The sequence below is a fragment of the Fundulus heteroclitus genome, chromosome 2 (genome assembly GCF_011125445.2).
Source record: "Fundulus heteroclitus isolate FHET01 chromosome 2, MU-UCD_Fhet_4.1, whole genome shotgun sequence".
NCBI classification, from domain to species: Eukaryota; Metazoa; Chordata; class Actinopteri; order Cyprinodontiformes; family Fundulidae; genus Fundulus; species Fundulus heteroclitus.
The window spans coordinates 31,497,147-31,515,181 of NC_046362.1; the positions used below are offsets into that span (position 1 = coordinate 31,497,147).

Genomic DNA, 18,035 nt, shown 5'->3' on the forward strand with positions numbered 1-18,035 from the left:
GCTGAAGACACTTTTATTTATTTTTTTCTAGCCAGGTGAAAGTTTTCTAGCCCCTGACAGAGTAAAGTTTGAGAAGAGCTCAAATGTAAGAAGCTTCTCAATCATCCGACTGCACATAGCTTTTTGTTTGACTATAAAATAATGGCCAAAGTTATAGAAGCAGAAACACCACAGTGTCAGTCAAAGTGTTTGACTTTGACATCTTTAAAAATCTGCCCGGAGATGAAGTTTATCCCCAGGTCTGATGCTGTGAACAGTCATGGAGAGAGCTGGAGGCTGTTTGGTGCTGAATCCCCATCTGCAACAGAAGCGTCACCCTAACGTTGTGGTTTCCTGCTTTGCTCCCAGGGCATTGAACACACCACCGTCAGTCTTTTCAATCTGAGCCCCGATTCACCCTGCAGCTCGGCTCGGCTCGGCGGCGCCGTTAGCTGAGCTGGATGGTGCGGAGGGAGGATGGTGTTATGGCCCTGCTGTATCTGGACCAACAAACTGGAATCCAACACGCTCTAACACATTGCTTATAGTTTCATAAGTAGTTATGGGTATGTTAGTGTTTGCTACCAGGGCATGTAGCGGCTCATTTAAGGAATTTGGGTAACAGGTGGCTTGTCATAAATTTTCACTCATTAGCATACACTGACTTTGACTGTTAGAGCTTTAACTTGGCTGAAAGATGCCCTGCACACACACACACACACAGCTCTGCATGTGCCAAATAAAAAGCTGTGTTCCCTTCTTTTCCATTGAACTAATGCAGTTTGTCGTCATAACCTAAATTAACCCAGTCAGTAAATAAAAGCACTGAAAATACCTGATTCACTGGAAACAATTTCATGAACTGTAATCTGATTGGTTACTGTTTAAAAAGTGGCATCTGCGGTAATAACTACGCAGCATCACCAGTAATCAGGTGTTTTCTGTCATTTATTAATAAATAAGAGCTTTATATTCCTAGCTGAAATCTTTCTTTTCCTTTGACCCCCAACCCTTGCGTAGCTCCCCTACCACCCTCCCTTACTGAGGCTTGCGCCCCCTGCTGGTCATGCACAGAACCTCCTAAAACACCCCCACCGAACCGCCACGCTCCCCCTCTACAGAGACCCGTGCTCCAAAGCCAGTCAGTTTGCTCACATGCAGGTTTTGGTGTTTTGATCCGGGCCAAATCTGGGCTGAATCTGGGCCAAACGCTGGCCAGTTCTGGGCCAAGTGTGAGCCGTACCTATCCCAGCAGCTCCAGACCCAGATTTAGCCCCTCCTCCCCTGCTGGGCACAGACAGTAACTTAAAAACCGTACCCCCTCCCCTTCGTCAGAGCTCCCTCCTCTAGAAGAGACAGGAGGTCAGTGGCTGGTTTGGAAGGCCAGGGCCAAGGACAGCTTAAGTTTCATCAATGGTAAGGTGTCCTCCTTCTTCCCTCCACTGGTGATGATGTGCTGCTGAGTTGGTTGGAGGCAAATCTAAAAGGAGCAACGTACCGAGCGAAGAGGACGGAGAGCCACCACGCACAGCCTGAGCAGTAGTTTATCTGGAGTCCTTTTCCAGAATCCCGTCTGACCTTATAACCCTGTCTTCTTTGTCTCAGTGAAACTCACAACCGTCTAACTGAACCATGAAGTGTGAACAGTTTGTGACCCACAACACCTCTGTTGGCGTTGCGTTTGTGAGTCCAGTAGAAAACTGGGATCGGATAGGACGCGTTTCTTTTCCTGCTTGAATACATAAACCTCCCTAAAAGCACATAAAAGTTTAATTTCTCATCAAATGTCGGTCATTTTATGCGATTAGTTCAAACTGGTTCCAGCGTTGTTGTTGCATGACGTGTTGATGTTGGGTTTTTCTATGTACGGTGCTTTGCAGAATACCCCCTAAAACGTCTTCATTTTCAGTAGTGACCTCAAACTTCAATGTCATTTAAAGGGATTTGATCTGATAAACCAGCACAAAGTAGTTCATTTATTAGATGTTAAAATATTTCATAGAATCACTCACTGCTTCAATTCCAGCTGAAAGGCTTTTTGTGGTATGTCTCCACCAGTTTAGTACATTTACGGGTGGAAATTTGGCTCTAGAGCGTCTGTGAAAATGTTTTAGGTCAAAGCCGATGGTTTCCAAAGACAGTCCTAGAGACCCTGTGTGCTGCATATTTTAGACGCAGAATCAAACACATTGTTGCCACAGGCCTCTGCAGAATGTACTGACATACTGTGAAGGTAATTTAGCTATTTCAGGCAGCTGTGTTGCAGCAGGGACTTGTTTAAATATAGGACACCCATGATGTAGGCAAATCTAACACATGGATATGCTTTGATTTAAAGAGGCCTTCTATACCTGGAGGTCTGCTTAGGATTGTTGTCCTTTCCACTGCAAAAAGGGAATTAAAATTAAGTAACATTTTCTTCAAATGAGTCTATTTGTCCTTAATTTAAGCAGGCAATGGAATAATTATTCCGCTTAAAATAGGAACAACAAATCTCCACCTTATTTCAAAAACAGTGTATCTAATTATCTAATTAATTATCTTATTTTAGGGGTCAAAATATTCATTCCATTGGCAGGTAATCTTATTTACCTGCTCCTATTTAGGGCAAATACACTCATTTCAAGAAATGTTTACTTTTAGTTCCCTTTTTGCACTCGTAGAAGGTGAACTTTCTTAAGAGTGTCTTAGGTTACACGCACCCTCTGACAGATTTTCCTCCTGTTCTGCGTGTATTTAGTTCAATCTTCCCGTCATCTCTGCTAAACAAAAGGATTTTTCCCCGTGGGCGTAGTGTCCCTGCTGCCTTTATGTATGTAGGTCAAAAAGTTCAATTTTAGCCTCATTTAACCAGACCTCACTCTCTTCCACATGTCCGCTACACGTCTTTAGACAAAATACAAAAGGAAATTGATTTAATTTTCTCTCCACGCTCTTTTCTATATTTCATAGAGGCGAGATTTGGAAAGTTCCCGACTAAAGACTGGGCTGTGGATCCTCAGCTTCTCCAGAGAAACCAGGCGGCTGTAGTTTGCTTCTGATTAATGCTTTGTTGCCCGGCCTGTCTGTTTAGCAGGACGACTGTCTTTAATAGTTGTGATAATTTTACCATTTTAGGCGTTTGTTCCATGATGTTCTCTAAGACACCTCTGAGAACGTCAAATAACAGCTGGATTTATACTAAAATGAAATTGAACAGAGGTGGTCGCTGACCTCTTGAAGGCAGTTGGAAGCACTGTATTTATTTATTTTTTTGCATATGCATGCCACACTTTTCAGATTATTGTCTGAATACAATTTAAAATATGTTTCTTTTCACTACACAATTATGTGATACTTTGTGTTGGTCTATCAGGGGGAAAAAAATCCCAATAAAATATGCTCAGGTTTTTTGTTGTAACAAGAAGGAATAAAAAAGTTCAAAGGGTACTTCTGCTCTGCAATTAAGATGTTAAAACCGCATTAATTACTTTATAAATAAATTGGTTAAGCATGTTGTACACACGTCATCATTGCTGGTTCCTTTAGGTAAGCGTTTAGAATCGTTCTGTCTGATTTGGCTAAAGTCCTGGCTAGAAGCTAAAAGGATCTGATCAAACAGTGTTTGTCTTCAGGTTGTCCTGTAGGTGTCAGCAGAGCCCATATAGACGCCCTCCGGCCTCATTGACTTCCTAAATGTTTTTCTCTGGGCCTGTTGATGACTCTTTAAGAGTTTTATCTAAAACTAAAGCTTGTTGAAGTTAACTCGGCTTATTCTTACGAAAGCATCTGCACACAATGATAAAATTCTCCGTCAGACTTTATTTTTATGAGATCAAATAGAAAACACAGCAGATGTTGTTGTGGGAGGAACTCCAGCATGCTTTAAGATATAGATTAAAAGCTCTAAATGAAACCATCCTATCTGATCGGTCTGTGATCGTTCTGCCCTTTGTTTTCTGTAGATGTGTTTCTGCTACTGTACTATTCTCTTTAAACACTGGCACCACCCGAACGGACCCTGTTGAATGTGGACCCCTTCCTCTAGAACTGCTATATGAACACTACTCTTTGTCTTGTGTTAGTTTTATAACCATTTGCATTTTAAAGCCTTTACTTTATTGTAACATTATTCAACCCATAATCTATCTACTGTAAATAACAACCTGAGCATCTGTTGGTCTAAGTGTGTGTTAGGAGAGCAAACATCACAGATGACTGGAAATCCACTGCAGATCTGTTAGACATTCATGTTTCTGCCTCTGGTTCCTCTGAGATAAGCTGAAGATGATCATTTTGTCAACATAGCGACGTTTGTTTCTCACTGCTGCTGTGTTCTCCTCTCTGTTTCAGTGGAGAACGGGGAACACTGCGACTTCACGGTGCTGCGCAACATGTTGATCCGGTGAGAAACGCCGTTTTGCACATATTCTCTTACAGCCTCTGTAAATGAGGCAGATCCTTCTCCTTGATGTTGGTCACGGTAAACCTGCTACAGAATGGCTCTCGCATTGTGTTTCAAGAAAATGTTCATTTTAAAAGAGATGCACACATTACAGTTTTACTTCATGATGCCAATTTCCAGTTTTCTCTGAATTTTGTCTTCCTGGGTCTGTGTCAATACCGGAGCTCATGTCTTGTCTGCCTATGCTAGGCTCCCACATACTCGGGCACAGCACAAACGTAAAAACACGTAAAACGGGCGCAACACAACGTAAAACCCACCAAACAAAAAAATAAATAAAAACAATGCAGCCCAAATCACAGCCTCTGTTGTGTTCATGTTAAAAGCATAAAAGTATTGAACACACAGTAAAGAACACGCCATTAGCACACAACTGCACTGATGTAGCGAGAAAACGTCACATAAAGGCTTCCCACTCAACCTATGTGGGGCATTTATTAACATTCACCATTACCTTCATAGTGACTATTAATCATTGATAATTGAATAATAATTTTACTTTATTGATCTCACAATGGAGAAATTCACTTCTACATCTTAACCCATTCCCATTGGGGAGCAGTGGGCTGCCACTGTGCGGTGCCTGGGGAGCAATTGGGGGGTTAAGGGTCTTGCTCAGGGACCTAGAATGGCAGCTTGTGGGAGTTGAACTGAGAACCTCAGGGACCGAAGCTCTGTGCTCTAACCACTAGGCCACCACTCCCCCCAATAATCATTGATTATATCAAGCGCGACAGATTCCACACATTTCAGAATAAATGAACTAATAAAATTAGTTCAAGCAAACGTCATTGTATTACAATGCAGAAGTTTTTACTTCTGCCACATAATGACAACTATTTTGATATAATTTTCCAATTATTTCTTTTTTAAAGCTCACCAGGTGATGTGAAAAGCAGCCCATATTTTAACAACCCGCCCAAAGCTGTGTTTCCAGCCCAACGTGTTCAACAGAAGCCCAATTCGCAACACTTTTTTTTTAGATGTTAGGATTTTATTGAGATAAAAACAATTTTTGCCACAGATCACTGTTCGGACTGAAGAAAATAAAATGTTTGCTTAGAAACATGGAAAGCCCCCCTTTATCTTGATCCTGCAGCCGGATCTACGGGCCTATTAAACGCATAATGTGAGCCACGAGGGCTGTCCGCGGATGTTTTTTCCTTCGTAGTCAACCGCACCAATCGCCTACATTTTTTGTGACATATTCCTACATTTTACACACTTTCTACCGGTGGCACGAAGCGGGGAGATAGTAGCATGTTTGTGAAGCTTGTCGGCACATAGAGCCGATTCTTCTCCAGCAGACAGCCACCACTCCTGTCAGTGTGCGGCACAGAGGGGCTGTGACCCTATGTAATTAGGCCCCCCAGCAACTAGCTACTTTATCCTTACCTTATAGATTATTGTCAGTCCTACAGTATGGGGGAAAAAGCTCAGAAATGGCAGCTTTACACTGAAAGTTGTAGGCGCATGAAGTAGGCTGCTGATGTTGGTCACTGCGTGATCCACACCTGAGTGAAGGCGAATGGTCCATGTGCGCTGTTTAAAATGTTTATTTTTCTTGTGGGAAGGGGGATTTATCGTCCTGAGCGGATCCAATTTTACCTGGTCTGGCCGTGTCCCATTTTTACCTGGGCCTGGCCGCGTCCCATTTTACCTGGGCTGGCCGCATCCCAATTTTACCTGGGCCTGGCCGCGTCCCATTTTTACCTGGGCCTGGCCGCGTCCCAATTTTACCTGGGCCTGGCCGCGTCCCAATTTTACCTGGGTCTGGCCACGTCCCAATTTTTACCTGGGCTGGCCACCTGAAACAGAGGTTTGAATCCAGTAGAAAGTGCTGCAGGCTCTTTGATGGAGGATTGCTTCCATCCAGCAGACAAAGTAGGAATTTAAAAGCTTATTAAAATAATTAAAAGCTTATCCTTTAGCGCATATGTCTTGTGTCAAATAGCTTGATGTTCATTGATATTTTTACAGACAAGAAAATTTAGGGTTTTCAGCTTTCTTGCGTTTATCAAACCAGAAAAAAATGTATTTGTCAGGATTTTATTTTTAAATTTATTTATGCAACATTTATATAAAATTAATGCTATTCAGGCCTAAAAAAAAACATCTGTTTAGATAAAGAACTTAAATAATTTTTTGTGATAATCTACTTTGACATTTTTGTGAAGATGGAAAAATATCCGTTTATTTTAATAATTTTGCCTTTAAATGGGGGCAACTCAGCTCCTTTAAACCAAACCTTAAAGCAAAGTTTTAAGTATTTTACACCATTTAGACATTTTGTCTTTGTCCTAACCTGCTGGATAAGCTCCGGCTACTGTGGGTAGAGTAGTCGTCTTGCAGTCTGTAAGGTTTGGGTTTGATTCCCACACTGTTGGTTTGCCCCTGGGCAAGGCACTTTACCTCAAGCTGCCTAATTGTGTCTAATTGTATTTCTTGTCTTTTATTCTGATGGATTTGTGTCTGTGTTGATCTTTTTTCTCTCCTTTTCAACAGGACCCACATGCAGGATCTGAAAGACGTCACCAACAACGTCCACTACGAGAATTATCGCAGTAAGAAACTGGCTGCCGTCACCTGCAACGGGGTGGACACCTCAAAGACCAAGGGACAACTCACAAAGTAAGACCTCAGTGTTGGGGAAAAAAATAAGTAAAAGAAGTAGATTTCCACGCAGATATGAAAACACTGAACACCCGCTTGTTATGGAGAACAAAAAAATAAGTTATGTATGATCTAGTCAGTCCAGTACGTCATTCCAGAAGCAAGGGTCAGAGATCCTGTTCAGTTTCAGCAGACAGAAAACCAAATCCAACACCAGGTGAAAAAGTGAGGCTCTGCACTGTTCTCTAATCTCTGCTTCATTCTCAAAACCTACAGAAGCCCTCTGGCTCAGATGGAGGAGGAGCGCAGGGAGCATGTGATGAAGATGAAGAAGATGGAGGCAGAGATGGAGCAGGTCTTTGAAATGAAGGTTAAGGAGAAGAAACAGAAGCTGAAGGATTCAGAGGCTGAGGTTGGTGCGCCGCTGATACTGAAATCCAGCAGTACAGGTTCACATCGGGCGGCTAACCTAAAGGAAAAATAGGCCTGAACTGCTGCAAATATAAAGATCAATTATGTTTCACTCTCAGGCAAATTACATCAGTAAAACATAATATAAATGAATTTATGTAATAACTGTAACTTTACTAGATATTTAATTAACAAACTAACCATGGAAATTAGATTAAAATGAGTCTAATAGCAGGAATCTGAAAATACTGGAAACTAAAGCAATTATCTTCCCTCGTTTTGTCCTAAGTTTAAATGTTCATACTTTCAGTGAACGTGTCTAGAAACGGCATAAATTTGGGTCTGAGAGTGATTCTGTGCCATGATTTTTACCCCAAAGCTGGAGAGGCGCCACGAACAGATGAAGAGGAACCTGGAGGCGCAGTACAAAGAGCTGGAGGAGAAGAGGCGAGTGTTTGAGGACGAGAAGGCCAACTGGGAAGCCCAGCAGCGAATCCTCGAGCAGCAGAAACTGGACGCCTCCAAGTCAGTGACACCCGCGTAGCTCTGAAGCTTCACGGTCATCATCTTTACACGCATGCATAGAACAACATTTAGATCTACTGGGATAACACAAACACCACTGATCTTACAGCCTGAAGGTCTGAGGGAAATGAGATAAAACACCAGACTGTCGTCATATCTATTACTGAGATGCGTACCATCAGGCCTGTGCATCTAAACAACTTATTCAGTTACGATTTAGGCTCCAGAGCCTCACAAAAACAACTTAAATAACTGTTTTGTTTTATTTGTTTCTGGTTCAGAATGGAATGGGCCTATGTTGCTAGAAATAATATCCTAAGTTTAGATAAACACTTTAAAGTATTTTTAAGGGAAACAGATGTTGCAGTTCAAGGTTCTTCTGGTGAAACCAATGCATTTTTTTCTTTCAATATTGACCAAAATAACTAATTATCTTTTTTGTTATTTCACCTTAAATTAAATTTTTAGTTTAATTCTGACTAAACATAAAGTAAGACACGTTTTCTGCACATCAGCAGATATTTTCTTTATCCCACAACTGAAACGTATGTCTGCATAGCAGGAATAAACTATTAACTGCAATTTAAGAAACGGATCTGTATATTTTAATGATTAGACCTACAAACTTTGGTTAATGGAAACCGTAAATGCTATATAATATTCTTTATTAGTTTAAGGAACATTTATGTGTCCTTCATGTGCTGAGGGCTTTCAGAGCCACAGTTTTTTTTCTGTTTAAATTAAATTAATTAATTGCCTTCTTTATTTGTGCTATAAACATGTTCTTCATCTGTGGGCGGTTTAACTCTATGCTTTATAATGTTTTTTTTTTTTTTTGTTACCTAATTTATTAAACTATTTCTCTCTTCTCTCACAGGACTATGGAGAAGAACAAGAAGAAAGGGAAAATCTTTTAAAGCCAGTGACAGCCTCCCGGTTCAGCTTCAAGCTCCTCTTCCTCTCCATCTCCCCCGACGTCTTCGTGTCGCGCGGGCCTGCGACGGCACATTCAGGCAGAAATCAACTCGGTGTCGCACGGCGCACAAACGGACCCGTCTCTGCGGCGCTCCTGGTTCTCATGACGAATGCATGTTTGTGGATTTCTATTTTCCTGTATTTCTCGACAAAGAGGGCGCCTTCCTCGGAGCTGACACGTGGCAGGGACCACGCATAGCCATTTGTAAACATGTAGTTGTTCATAGATCAGCCGTGTCCGTTACTGTTGCAAAGTTAAAACGCGTTAAACCTCGGCGAGTGTTTGCAGCCATTTCTGCAGCGAGGTCAGAGGTCACGTCGGATCCTGGCCCAGTCGCGCTGATGCTGCCTCGCCCCCCCTGCAGAACGACTAGCTAGTGAACATGTTTAACCTTCAGCGGCGCTCAGTAGTCACCAGATCTCCTGCTGCCTCAGGATTCCACATCTTTCATTCATAAAAAAACAAAAGAGGAGCTACAAACATTCAGGTTTTGATACATATGTTGGCAAAAAGTTTCCCAATAATAATTTTTCTTCTCTCTTGTTAAAAAAACGTCTTCTGTAATTAACCGATGCAGTTTAAATGAAATAAAAGGTTCTCAGCCTGAAAAATGTGTGCAGTCTGTCCAACTGACGGCGCTACTTAACGTTTTTGTCCCATTAACCAGATTAAATCGAAATATCTTTAGACGATGTCATATTTTTAGAGCTGTGAAATTAAGGATTACACATTCGTCTGAAAAATAATCCCATCTAACTTTATTTTGAAACGTTGGGAGGATTAATTTCTGATCTGCTTTTCCTCAACTCATTTCAGATTAAAACCTGTTTTCTGTTGTTTTTTTCCCCCCAAACAATCAGAAGGGTCACAACTGTGGCCCCTGGAGGGTCGGGGCCAGAACGTCTGTTTAAGTCTCCTGCTTTATTTTTACTCTGGTCCGTTTTCGGCTCCGGTGGAGTGCCGCGTCTCTCCGGGCCTCAGCGAGCGCAGGTGTTAAATGTTGTGGTGTGTGTGACCTGAACCCTCCTCTCCAGATTTATTTTTTTTGACATTATCCACTTTTTATTTTATTTTTTGGGCCAAATTAAAAACAGGAAGATATATTTGAAAGTCAATATTTTTTCCCCGTCTTTTAGGGCGATTTAAAGAACTCTTCAAATTGAACCAAAGTGTTTCATTTTTGTTCTGCAGATAAAAAAATAAAAAAACACCTTTGTGTTAATAAATAATAAAGTTCATATGGTTTAATTCTCTACTGTTGTTGCTTCAGAGTTGTAATGTTTTATTTTCATATGATATAATAAAAAAGTCTGTACAGCTGGAGATAAACAGTCCCTGAAATCTCTTCTTGTTTTGTGAAATGACTCAGGATCTGTTTTTGGGTTTCAGACTCCCTTCAATCTCCTGATTTAAAAAATAAAATAAAAGGGACAAACCTGCAGCACGAAGTATGAACTTTATCTTCCAGGGATTAAAGTTACATTGTGCATACATGAGGCTGCTCAGATCTAGTTTCAAGTTTTTGTTGGCATTATATCAGAAAAGAACCGCTTCAAGAACTATGAGAACCACGGATATGCCCATGCCTCTATACATCTGTCTCCTTAGGTATTTTACATCTAATCTGAGATCATAAAGAACTGTAACGACTGACCAAAATGCATACGTTTAGCTGTATTTCTTTTGTAATATTTTCTTTTTTTATATATATATATAAATAAATAGTGTTTCTTCTTCTCTTTATCGTGTGTTCTGTCTCTTAACTGTACATGGTTAATATTAAAGTTATGCTTTAACAATAACTGCTCCTGAGTTTTGAATCATTTTTAATTTCTTGTGGGAATGTCTTTGTGGACATTGTCTTTGTTTTTTCTATGACAAAATCTGATGAAAACAGTAATCTCAAACATTAAGATTTAAATTTTCTTAGAGATTTACAGATGCATCCTGGTTAATTTATTTTTGTTATTTGCGTTAAAAAGGGAATTGAACTCATTGATGTGATATCACAGAAATACATTACTTTTAAACCAATTTAATTGCCATACCAACCCAAGATTATTGCAAACTTTCCTGTTTTAGTGCAAAATTTGAAAAATAGTCACATTTATTTTGTGTTCATTCAGTTCAAGTTAAAAAGTGATGCCTATTTTTTCTTGTATTTTTTCATATAATTATGTGAAGTATCGAATAATTCAGGTCATATTCTTGTGAAATAAAACTTTAATAATGTATCAGAAACAGCACAGTAAGATGCATTTATGTGTAAGCTACGTGCAAAGAAAAATAACACTTATTTAGAATATACGTAAAAATTACAGTGGGGTCCCAAAGTCTGCAACCACTCACAAGTATTTTGTTTTCGATCTTAAAAACTTCAGAAAGCCTAAACTTTGAGGAAACTTCTTCAAATATAAATTGTAAAATTATGATAAAACGCTGAAAATTGCACTCGGGTTATAAAAAGGCTTTAAAACACTTGGAAACTAAATCAGTGCTTTGGCTCAATCTTTAGAAATTCTGGTTAAATACAAAAAAAAAAAAAAGATTGCAAAGCGTTAGTTTGCATATTTGAAAGATGTCGAGGTTTGCTCAGTGATGATTTGTTCAGAGAGCTTTGGACCCTGCTGTGAAAGCGGGGAGCGATTTTTAGGCCGGAGATAAAGTGGACGGAGCCACTTGGTTCTTCGGGGTCTTCAGGAAAGCTCTGATGGCCCATTGCTGTTTCAGGTTCACACAGTAGTCTCCCTGGGGAGTGTTGATCCTGCAGAAAGATTGTGATTAATATGTTTGCTTCACAAAGGAGCTCGGATGCTCTTTGTCTGAGACAGAAACTTACACAAATCCTCGCTTTGTGCAGCTCTGGTGAGTTTTGGCGATGGACAAAATGTGGGCCTCTGGGATCCTGCCCGGGAAGAACTTAAAGCAGCACCGTCCAGGCCTCAAGTCATTTGGTCCATGTGCTGGAATAAAAGATCCAAAATAAACAATGATAAATAACTTCTTCCATCCAACAACTCATGTTTGTTTTTTTATCAATTATGGCATCTTCCTCTGGACCAGGACTCTGCTACCTGTGGCTCTTTGGACCATCCACAGTGATTCTTACTGACTCTGGCTAAAGATGACTGAAAAATAGCTGATCTAAAATCTAAATATGATGACAAATACTGTTTTTTTTGGGTTGTGGTTTGCTTTTGTTTGTTTTTTTTTTTTGTTTTTTTCGAGGTGGTTTTGCAGCTTTTTCATATAATTGCATTTAATTTCAACTACAGAATAAGACTAATGAAACAGTAATATGCTTTTGGAGTTATTTATCTTGTCAGTAAAGTTAGATACTGTGCTTTTTTTAAACATTATTTTCACAAATCCTATCATCCCATAGAAAGAAATGCATTTATTTAAAAAAAAAAAGAAATGTTTTTTTTTATTATTTTGTAACCCAAAATAGGAATAAGATGGTTCTTTTTTAAAAAACTATTTTCCTATTGTAAGTGTTTATGAAAACGTTTTCTTCTCTTTTTTTCTCGAAAGCTTGCGTAACACTGTATTCACTGCTCTAATGTTGTTTTTTGTTTATTTTTTTTACCTGGACTGAGGGAAGAAAATGGGTCTTTGGGTTGTAAGGGTTGCAGACTGGACCAAAGACTGGTGGTCCGCGTCAGATGTACTCTCTTACATTTACTCTCTTAAACACTTAAAACGGGCTAAAAACAGGGATGCTTTTGTATGAGGAGCTAAAATATTTTTGGGAAAACTGGATTAACTTCTCGTAAGAACCCAATTTTTTGCATGTCGGACTCGGTTGTGACTTTTCTGCGCTGTAAAAAAGGTGGCTTGCCCTCTCCAGGTAGGGAGGCAGTTCCAGTCTCTCCAGTTCATGGGTGACGGGACAATGAAGCAGGACACCAACAGACGGACCGGTGCGGCCGCCGCAGTGATGCGTACGCTGCACCGGTCCGTCGTAGCGAAGAGAAAGCTGAGCTAAAAGCCAAAGCTCTGGATTCACCTTCCCTAATGTGTGGTGGTTAAATATGAGTCATAACCAAAAGAACGAGATCTCAGATACAAGCGGCTGAAAGGAGCGTCCGCCGTAGGGTGGCTGAGCATTCCCTCAGAGACAGGGTGCACTGCAGAAAGGAAACTAGAATCAAGTAAAATTTTCTTGAATCAGTGTATTTGTCCTCGATTTAAGCAGGTAAATAAGACTATTTGCCAATGGGATGAGTAATTTGACACAGAAATTAAGATAATCAGATACATAGACTGCACTTGAAATAAGATGATGGGGTTGAGTTGTTCCTGTTTTAAGTGCAAATATCTTATTCCATTGGCAAATAATCTTTTTTACCTGCTCAAATCAAGGACCAATACACTATATTCAAGAAGATTTTACTTACTTTTAGTTCTTTTTTTCTAATATGAGGAGCTTCACCAACCAACAGGGGCTCGGAGTAGAGCCGCTGTTCCTCCACATCGAGAGGAGTCGGCCAAGGTGGCCCAGGCGCTTTGTTCTGAATGCCCCCCGGATGCCTCGTTTAGGAGGGTTTCCAGGCATGTCCCACATAGATGAGGCCCAGAGGGCGGCCCAGGACACGCTGGAGACCATAAGTCTCCTGGCTGGCCTTGGAAAGCCTCGGGCTTCCCCCGGAGGAGCTGGAGGATGTGTTTGTGCATCCCTCCGGAGTCCTCTGATCCCGCGACCCGTGGCGGATAAGCAGAATATCACGGGTACAAGTACTGCAAAATGTCATTTGCTGTGAACCACTGAATTAACGCTTAGTTGTAAAACTGCTGTTTGTGAGAAGTGCTTCACATCTGGGCTGCAAGGAGTCGACCAACGCCGGGCTCCTCCAGCCCCGGACATTCGGACGACATTCCATATTTTCACTACGATTCTCGTTCTTGTCACGAGTTTTCTTTTGAGCAACGGTTTCCGATTTGAACTAAGACGCTGCTCACCTCTTGGTTTTCTTTGAGGTTAATTTCAAAGCATTTTGTATTCAGCATAAGGCAGCGAAACCTCTGAAAGCATTCTGATGAGGTTAAACCGAGCCTTGATTCCTGGTCTGTGGCAAATAGGACATAATATGAAGAACATCCATCTAGTTGCCTGATAAACTGTTTGATAAACCCACAAAAGAGTAAACAGGCTTAAATCAATCTGCAAAATGTTGTAATTTTGCTACAAGTCAATGTTTCAGAGCAATGCGCTTTAACCAGCATGTGCAACATTTGCTGCATTCCTCCTCAAATAAGCAGAAAATCCTGAAGGAGAGCGTGTGATGTGTCGGTTTGTGGCCTCCAGCTTTAGCGCACTGAGACAGCAGCAAATCCAAGACTCAAAATTAAGGTTTTGGGATGGCCTAGTCAAAGGCCGAACGTAAATCTGAGTGAGACGCTGTTGCATGACCGTAAAGGGCCCCAAAACCCTCCAATGTGTATGATTTTGCCTGCAAAAGAGGGACAAAATTTCTCTACAACGATAAAAAAAGACTCAGTAGGTGTTGCAAATAATGATGGCAGCTGTTGTTGCCAAGGGGGCATTGAACTTTTTAGGCCGTTACCAGGTATGCATTCTGTACTTTCTCAGGTTAAATTTTACATTAAAATTAGTTTTAACCAACTAAAGAAAAAGAGCAGAAAACAGAATAAATCTGTACAGGTTTGGTAAATTGCCCTTTGGATGTCGTTTGTGTGCAGAGAGGAGGCAAACTCACGCATGGCAGCGCAGAGGCACACGGCGAACAGCAGCAGGAGTCCCACGGTGACACAAGGAGTCTTCATGTTGGCTTCTCTTCAGACGAGGTGAAACGTTTGAACTGCGCTATCCCCAAAACCTGACCTATATTTGCTTCGTAAACCTCAAATCTGAATATTCATGAACTTAAAGGGATTTTTTTGGAGATTTCCAGCCACTGGTTAGAAGTGTTGAACTTTGCTCTGACATCAGGCCGCAGAAATGTTGGGGGATTCAGTGGTGACCATTTCCTGCCTTAGTTTCTCCATTATACATAAACCCATCAGCTGTCTGGTTAAATCCAGCTTTTTTTTTTTTACTGTGATCTTTACTAAGCAGCAACTGTGGAGTATTTTGCTCCGATTGTGGAAATCCGTTGTGCACGTCATTGTAAAGAACCCCGGAGAGAATGTTCTACAGCGGCCGCCAGGCCTAAATCAGAGGAAGGTGTTTCTGTCTGTACACTCCAGTGCACCCTACAATTTAACACCTCGTTAAACCACCTTAAGCACCAATCATTTAAAGCAGTTGTTTAACGGTACACTCTTTAAGAGCTTGCCACATTGCTTTGGAGGAATTTTGGCCCTCTCTTCTTTACAATATTGTTTCGGTACCCTCAGGTTTTCAGATTACAGCACATCTCTCCTAACATTGCAGTCAGGTATGGACTTTGACTGGGCCACCCTTATACCCTGATTCTCTTTTTTTTCTGCCGTTCTGTCCTACCTCTGTTGCTGAAGCATCGTTTTTTGTTCCACTGACGACTGTTTTCGGTCGACGCTTCAGTTGCCAGACAAAGTGCCGTCAGATTCGACTCCTGAACGCCTTGGCATAGGGAGGTCGCCTCGATGGCTGCAGCGTGCTCAGATCTAGTAGCTACAAAGCAAAAGCCCATGTCATTGCTCCGCCACCACCGTGCCTTCACCACTTGCCATCAGGAGTTTGTGCTGACATGCTTTGTTTGGGATACCGTATAAAAGAACGGCACTGTGCAAGACCACCCATTTGCTCATATCTACATAAACAATATTGTTCTACAAGTTTTATTGTTCATTCACCCTGACAACCTGTCTACTTTTAAGACTATGCCGCTATAGGCTTAAGCTGCTGGAGGACATCTGGGTCTATTTCGTTCACTCTGCTGAGTTCTCCTACTACTCTCCAATTTAGCATTGTTTGTTGCTATTTCAACGTTTAACTTTTTGTTCTGTCTTTCATTTTTCTCTTCATAGAAGGTACACCTGGTCTGGTGTTCTGCTAGCTGTGACATCATCCAGGGGAGGCATATCATCTACCATTACTATATAACAAAGAAAGGATTCCTGGATCACTGTATGCTTCTGTGCTTTCTGTGTCTCTGCTCTGTCTTCTCTAACCTCCAGTGGGTCGAGGCAGATGACCGTTCACACTGAGCCTGGTTCTGGTTCTGCTGGAGGTTTTCCTCCCTGTTAAAGGGGAGTTTTCGTCTCCACTGTCGCTTCATGTATGCTCAGTATGAGGGATTGCTGCAAAGCCATCAACAATGCAGACAACTGTCCCTGTGGCTCTACGCTCTTTCAGGGAGGAGTGAATGCTGCTTGGAGAGACTTGATGCAATCTGCTGGGTTTCCTTAGAGAGGAAAAGTTTTGACCAATCTGTCGGGAGGATTTGATTGAATCTGGTTTTGGAAAGAGCCTTGAGATGATATGTATCATGAACTGGTGCTATATAGATAAAATTGAATTGAACTGAACTGAATTCATATAAATCTTAGCAAACCAGGGCCACACGCCCTTATTAGTTTTACAAAGAAGAGTGTTTTTTATCCTGGAAACTATGGAAAGCCACTTTGGACAGTAATTGTGTGTAAACAGATGTCTTTTAAAAAAACGTAGAGGTGCTTAATTAACACCAGGCATTTATTAGACACCAAAGCTGGCTAATAAAAAGCATCATCGTTCCTTCCATAAAAACCCTTTCAAACAGAACCAGTTCTCCTTCAGTCTCCTTCCTCAGTCTCTCTTTCAGTTGACCCCTCAGTCTCCTTTTTGACATTAATCGTGCTATCTGGCAGCCTAGAGTTTAAAATGGAGCTTTGGGTTTTGTTGCAGTTTCTCTGACCTCGGGATCAATCTCCACCCCTGGGAGAACTGGCAGCATTTGTAAATGTTTTCCACTAAAATGACAGTTCAGAGATGCCCTTATAAACCTTCCCAGGTTGACCGGTGGCAAAAACTGCTTCTTTATAAAATCCAGCTTTTATAGAGGTGGTCAGACCTGCTGATGATTGGTCCTCTCCCTGCATAAAAGGCAAGCAGTAAGAATGTTCTTCAGTTTTCCATTAATTAGATCAGAAGAAAAACACGTTGCTCACTGATGGCAGGCTTACTTTTAGTTGCTTAAGTTTTAAAAGAAATATTTGGGATAAACCTTTCAAATATGAGATTCTTCTCTTGTTAAACATACTTTTTTTTTAATCTGACTTAGAGGAATTGCATTTTTGATCTGAATAAACTGGTCTGTCAATTTACTTGTTAAATTTATTGAATTTGAATATGACTGAGACGTACCGCCAGGTAAATTTTTTTGTTTGAAGCTGAATTTAAGTTGAATATAAATAAATTCTTCATCTTGGTTGAGGATCTCTCTGCCTCATGAGTGATGGATGGATAGGGGTCAGGTATGCAGTAACATGGACACTGATCCAGAAGCTGATTCAAGCAGCAAAGTTCTTAATTTAATGACATGTTTAGGTACAACCCTGACCTATACTCATGAGATCATGACTGAAAGAGCAAGATCTCAGATGGAAGAGGCTCAAATGAGCTTCCTCCACTGGGTGAATGACTGGACCCAGTCTTAGAGATCCAGTTGGATTCCCTGCTCCGATCGTGTCAGTCATTTTGTCCTTGGGCAAGACACTCAGATGAATTGCCTGCTGGTGATGGTCAGAGGGCCTGGAGGTGCCTCTATCAGCTGTGGCTACGGACATAGCTCACCACCATCAGGGTATGAATGTGAATGGTTGTAGTGTAAAGCACTATGGGGTCATCAAACTAGTTAAAGCGCTATACAAGTGCAAGCCATTTACCATTTAGAGATATACAAAGGACAATGAAAGGACTCAGTTGAGGTGGTTCAGTATCTGACCAGAAAGGCTCTTCCCTTTGAGATTTTTTCAAATATTTCCTGCTTGGATGAGACCCCCAAGCTGAACCAGAACTTGCTGGACGGACTAAGCATCCTTTCTGACCTCAGAAACACCTTAGGATCCCTACCAGATACCAGAGATTGTTGCTGGTGACAGGGATTTCTAAATGAGTCCACTGACTCTCAGAAAAGTGGAAGACGTGGAGAGATGGTCCAA

General features: G+C 41.1%; 2 protein-coding genes across 7 annotated transcripts in view; one reads left to right on the forward strand and one right to left on the reverse strand.

Moving 5' to 3' along the window:
• Positions 1 to 10,689, forward strand: part of LOC105929694 (septin-7) — a 54,327-nt gene extending 43,638 nt beyond the window's left edge. For all 6 annotated transcript variants that reach the window (XM_036125066.1, XM_036125061.1, XM_012867572.3 and 3 more), the window contains 5 exons: positions 4,312 to 4,363; positions 6,929 to 7,054; positions 7,313 to 7,448; positions 7,827 to 7,972; positions 8,850 to 10,689. In XM_036125066.1, the coding sequence (XP_035980959.1) occupies positions 4,312 to 4,363; positions 6,929 to 7,054; positions 7,313 to 7,448; positions 7,827 to 7,972; positions 8,850 to 8,889 (500 nt within the window). In that variant the 3' untranslated portion in view covers positions 8,890 to 10,689. The remainder of the gene's footprint in view (positions 1 to 4,311; positions 4,364 to 6,928; positions 7,055 to 7,312; positions 7,449 to 7,826; positions 7,973 to 8,849) is intronic.
• Positions 10,690 to 11,159: 470 nt separating this feature from the next.
• LOC105929696 lies at positions 11,160 to 14,761 on the reverse strand. The gene is made up of 3 exons (XM_012867574.3): positions 14,669 to 14,761; positions 11,788 to 11,911; positions 11,160 to 11,712 (listed from the first exon to the last, which is right to left on the reverse strand). Exons 1-3 carry the CDS (start codon positions 14,733 to 14,735, stop codon positions 11,598 to 11,600), a joined length of 306 nt encoding a protein of 101 aa, XP_012723028.1. The 5' UTR covers positions 14,736 to 14,761; the 3' UTR covers positions 11,160 to 11,597.
• Positions 14,762 to 18,035: the final 3,274 nt, after the last annotated feature.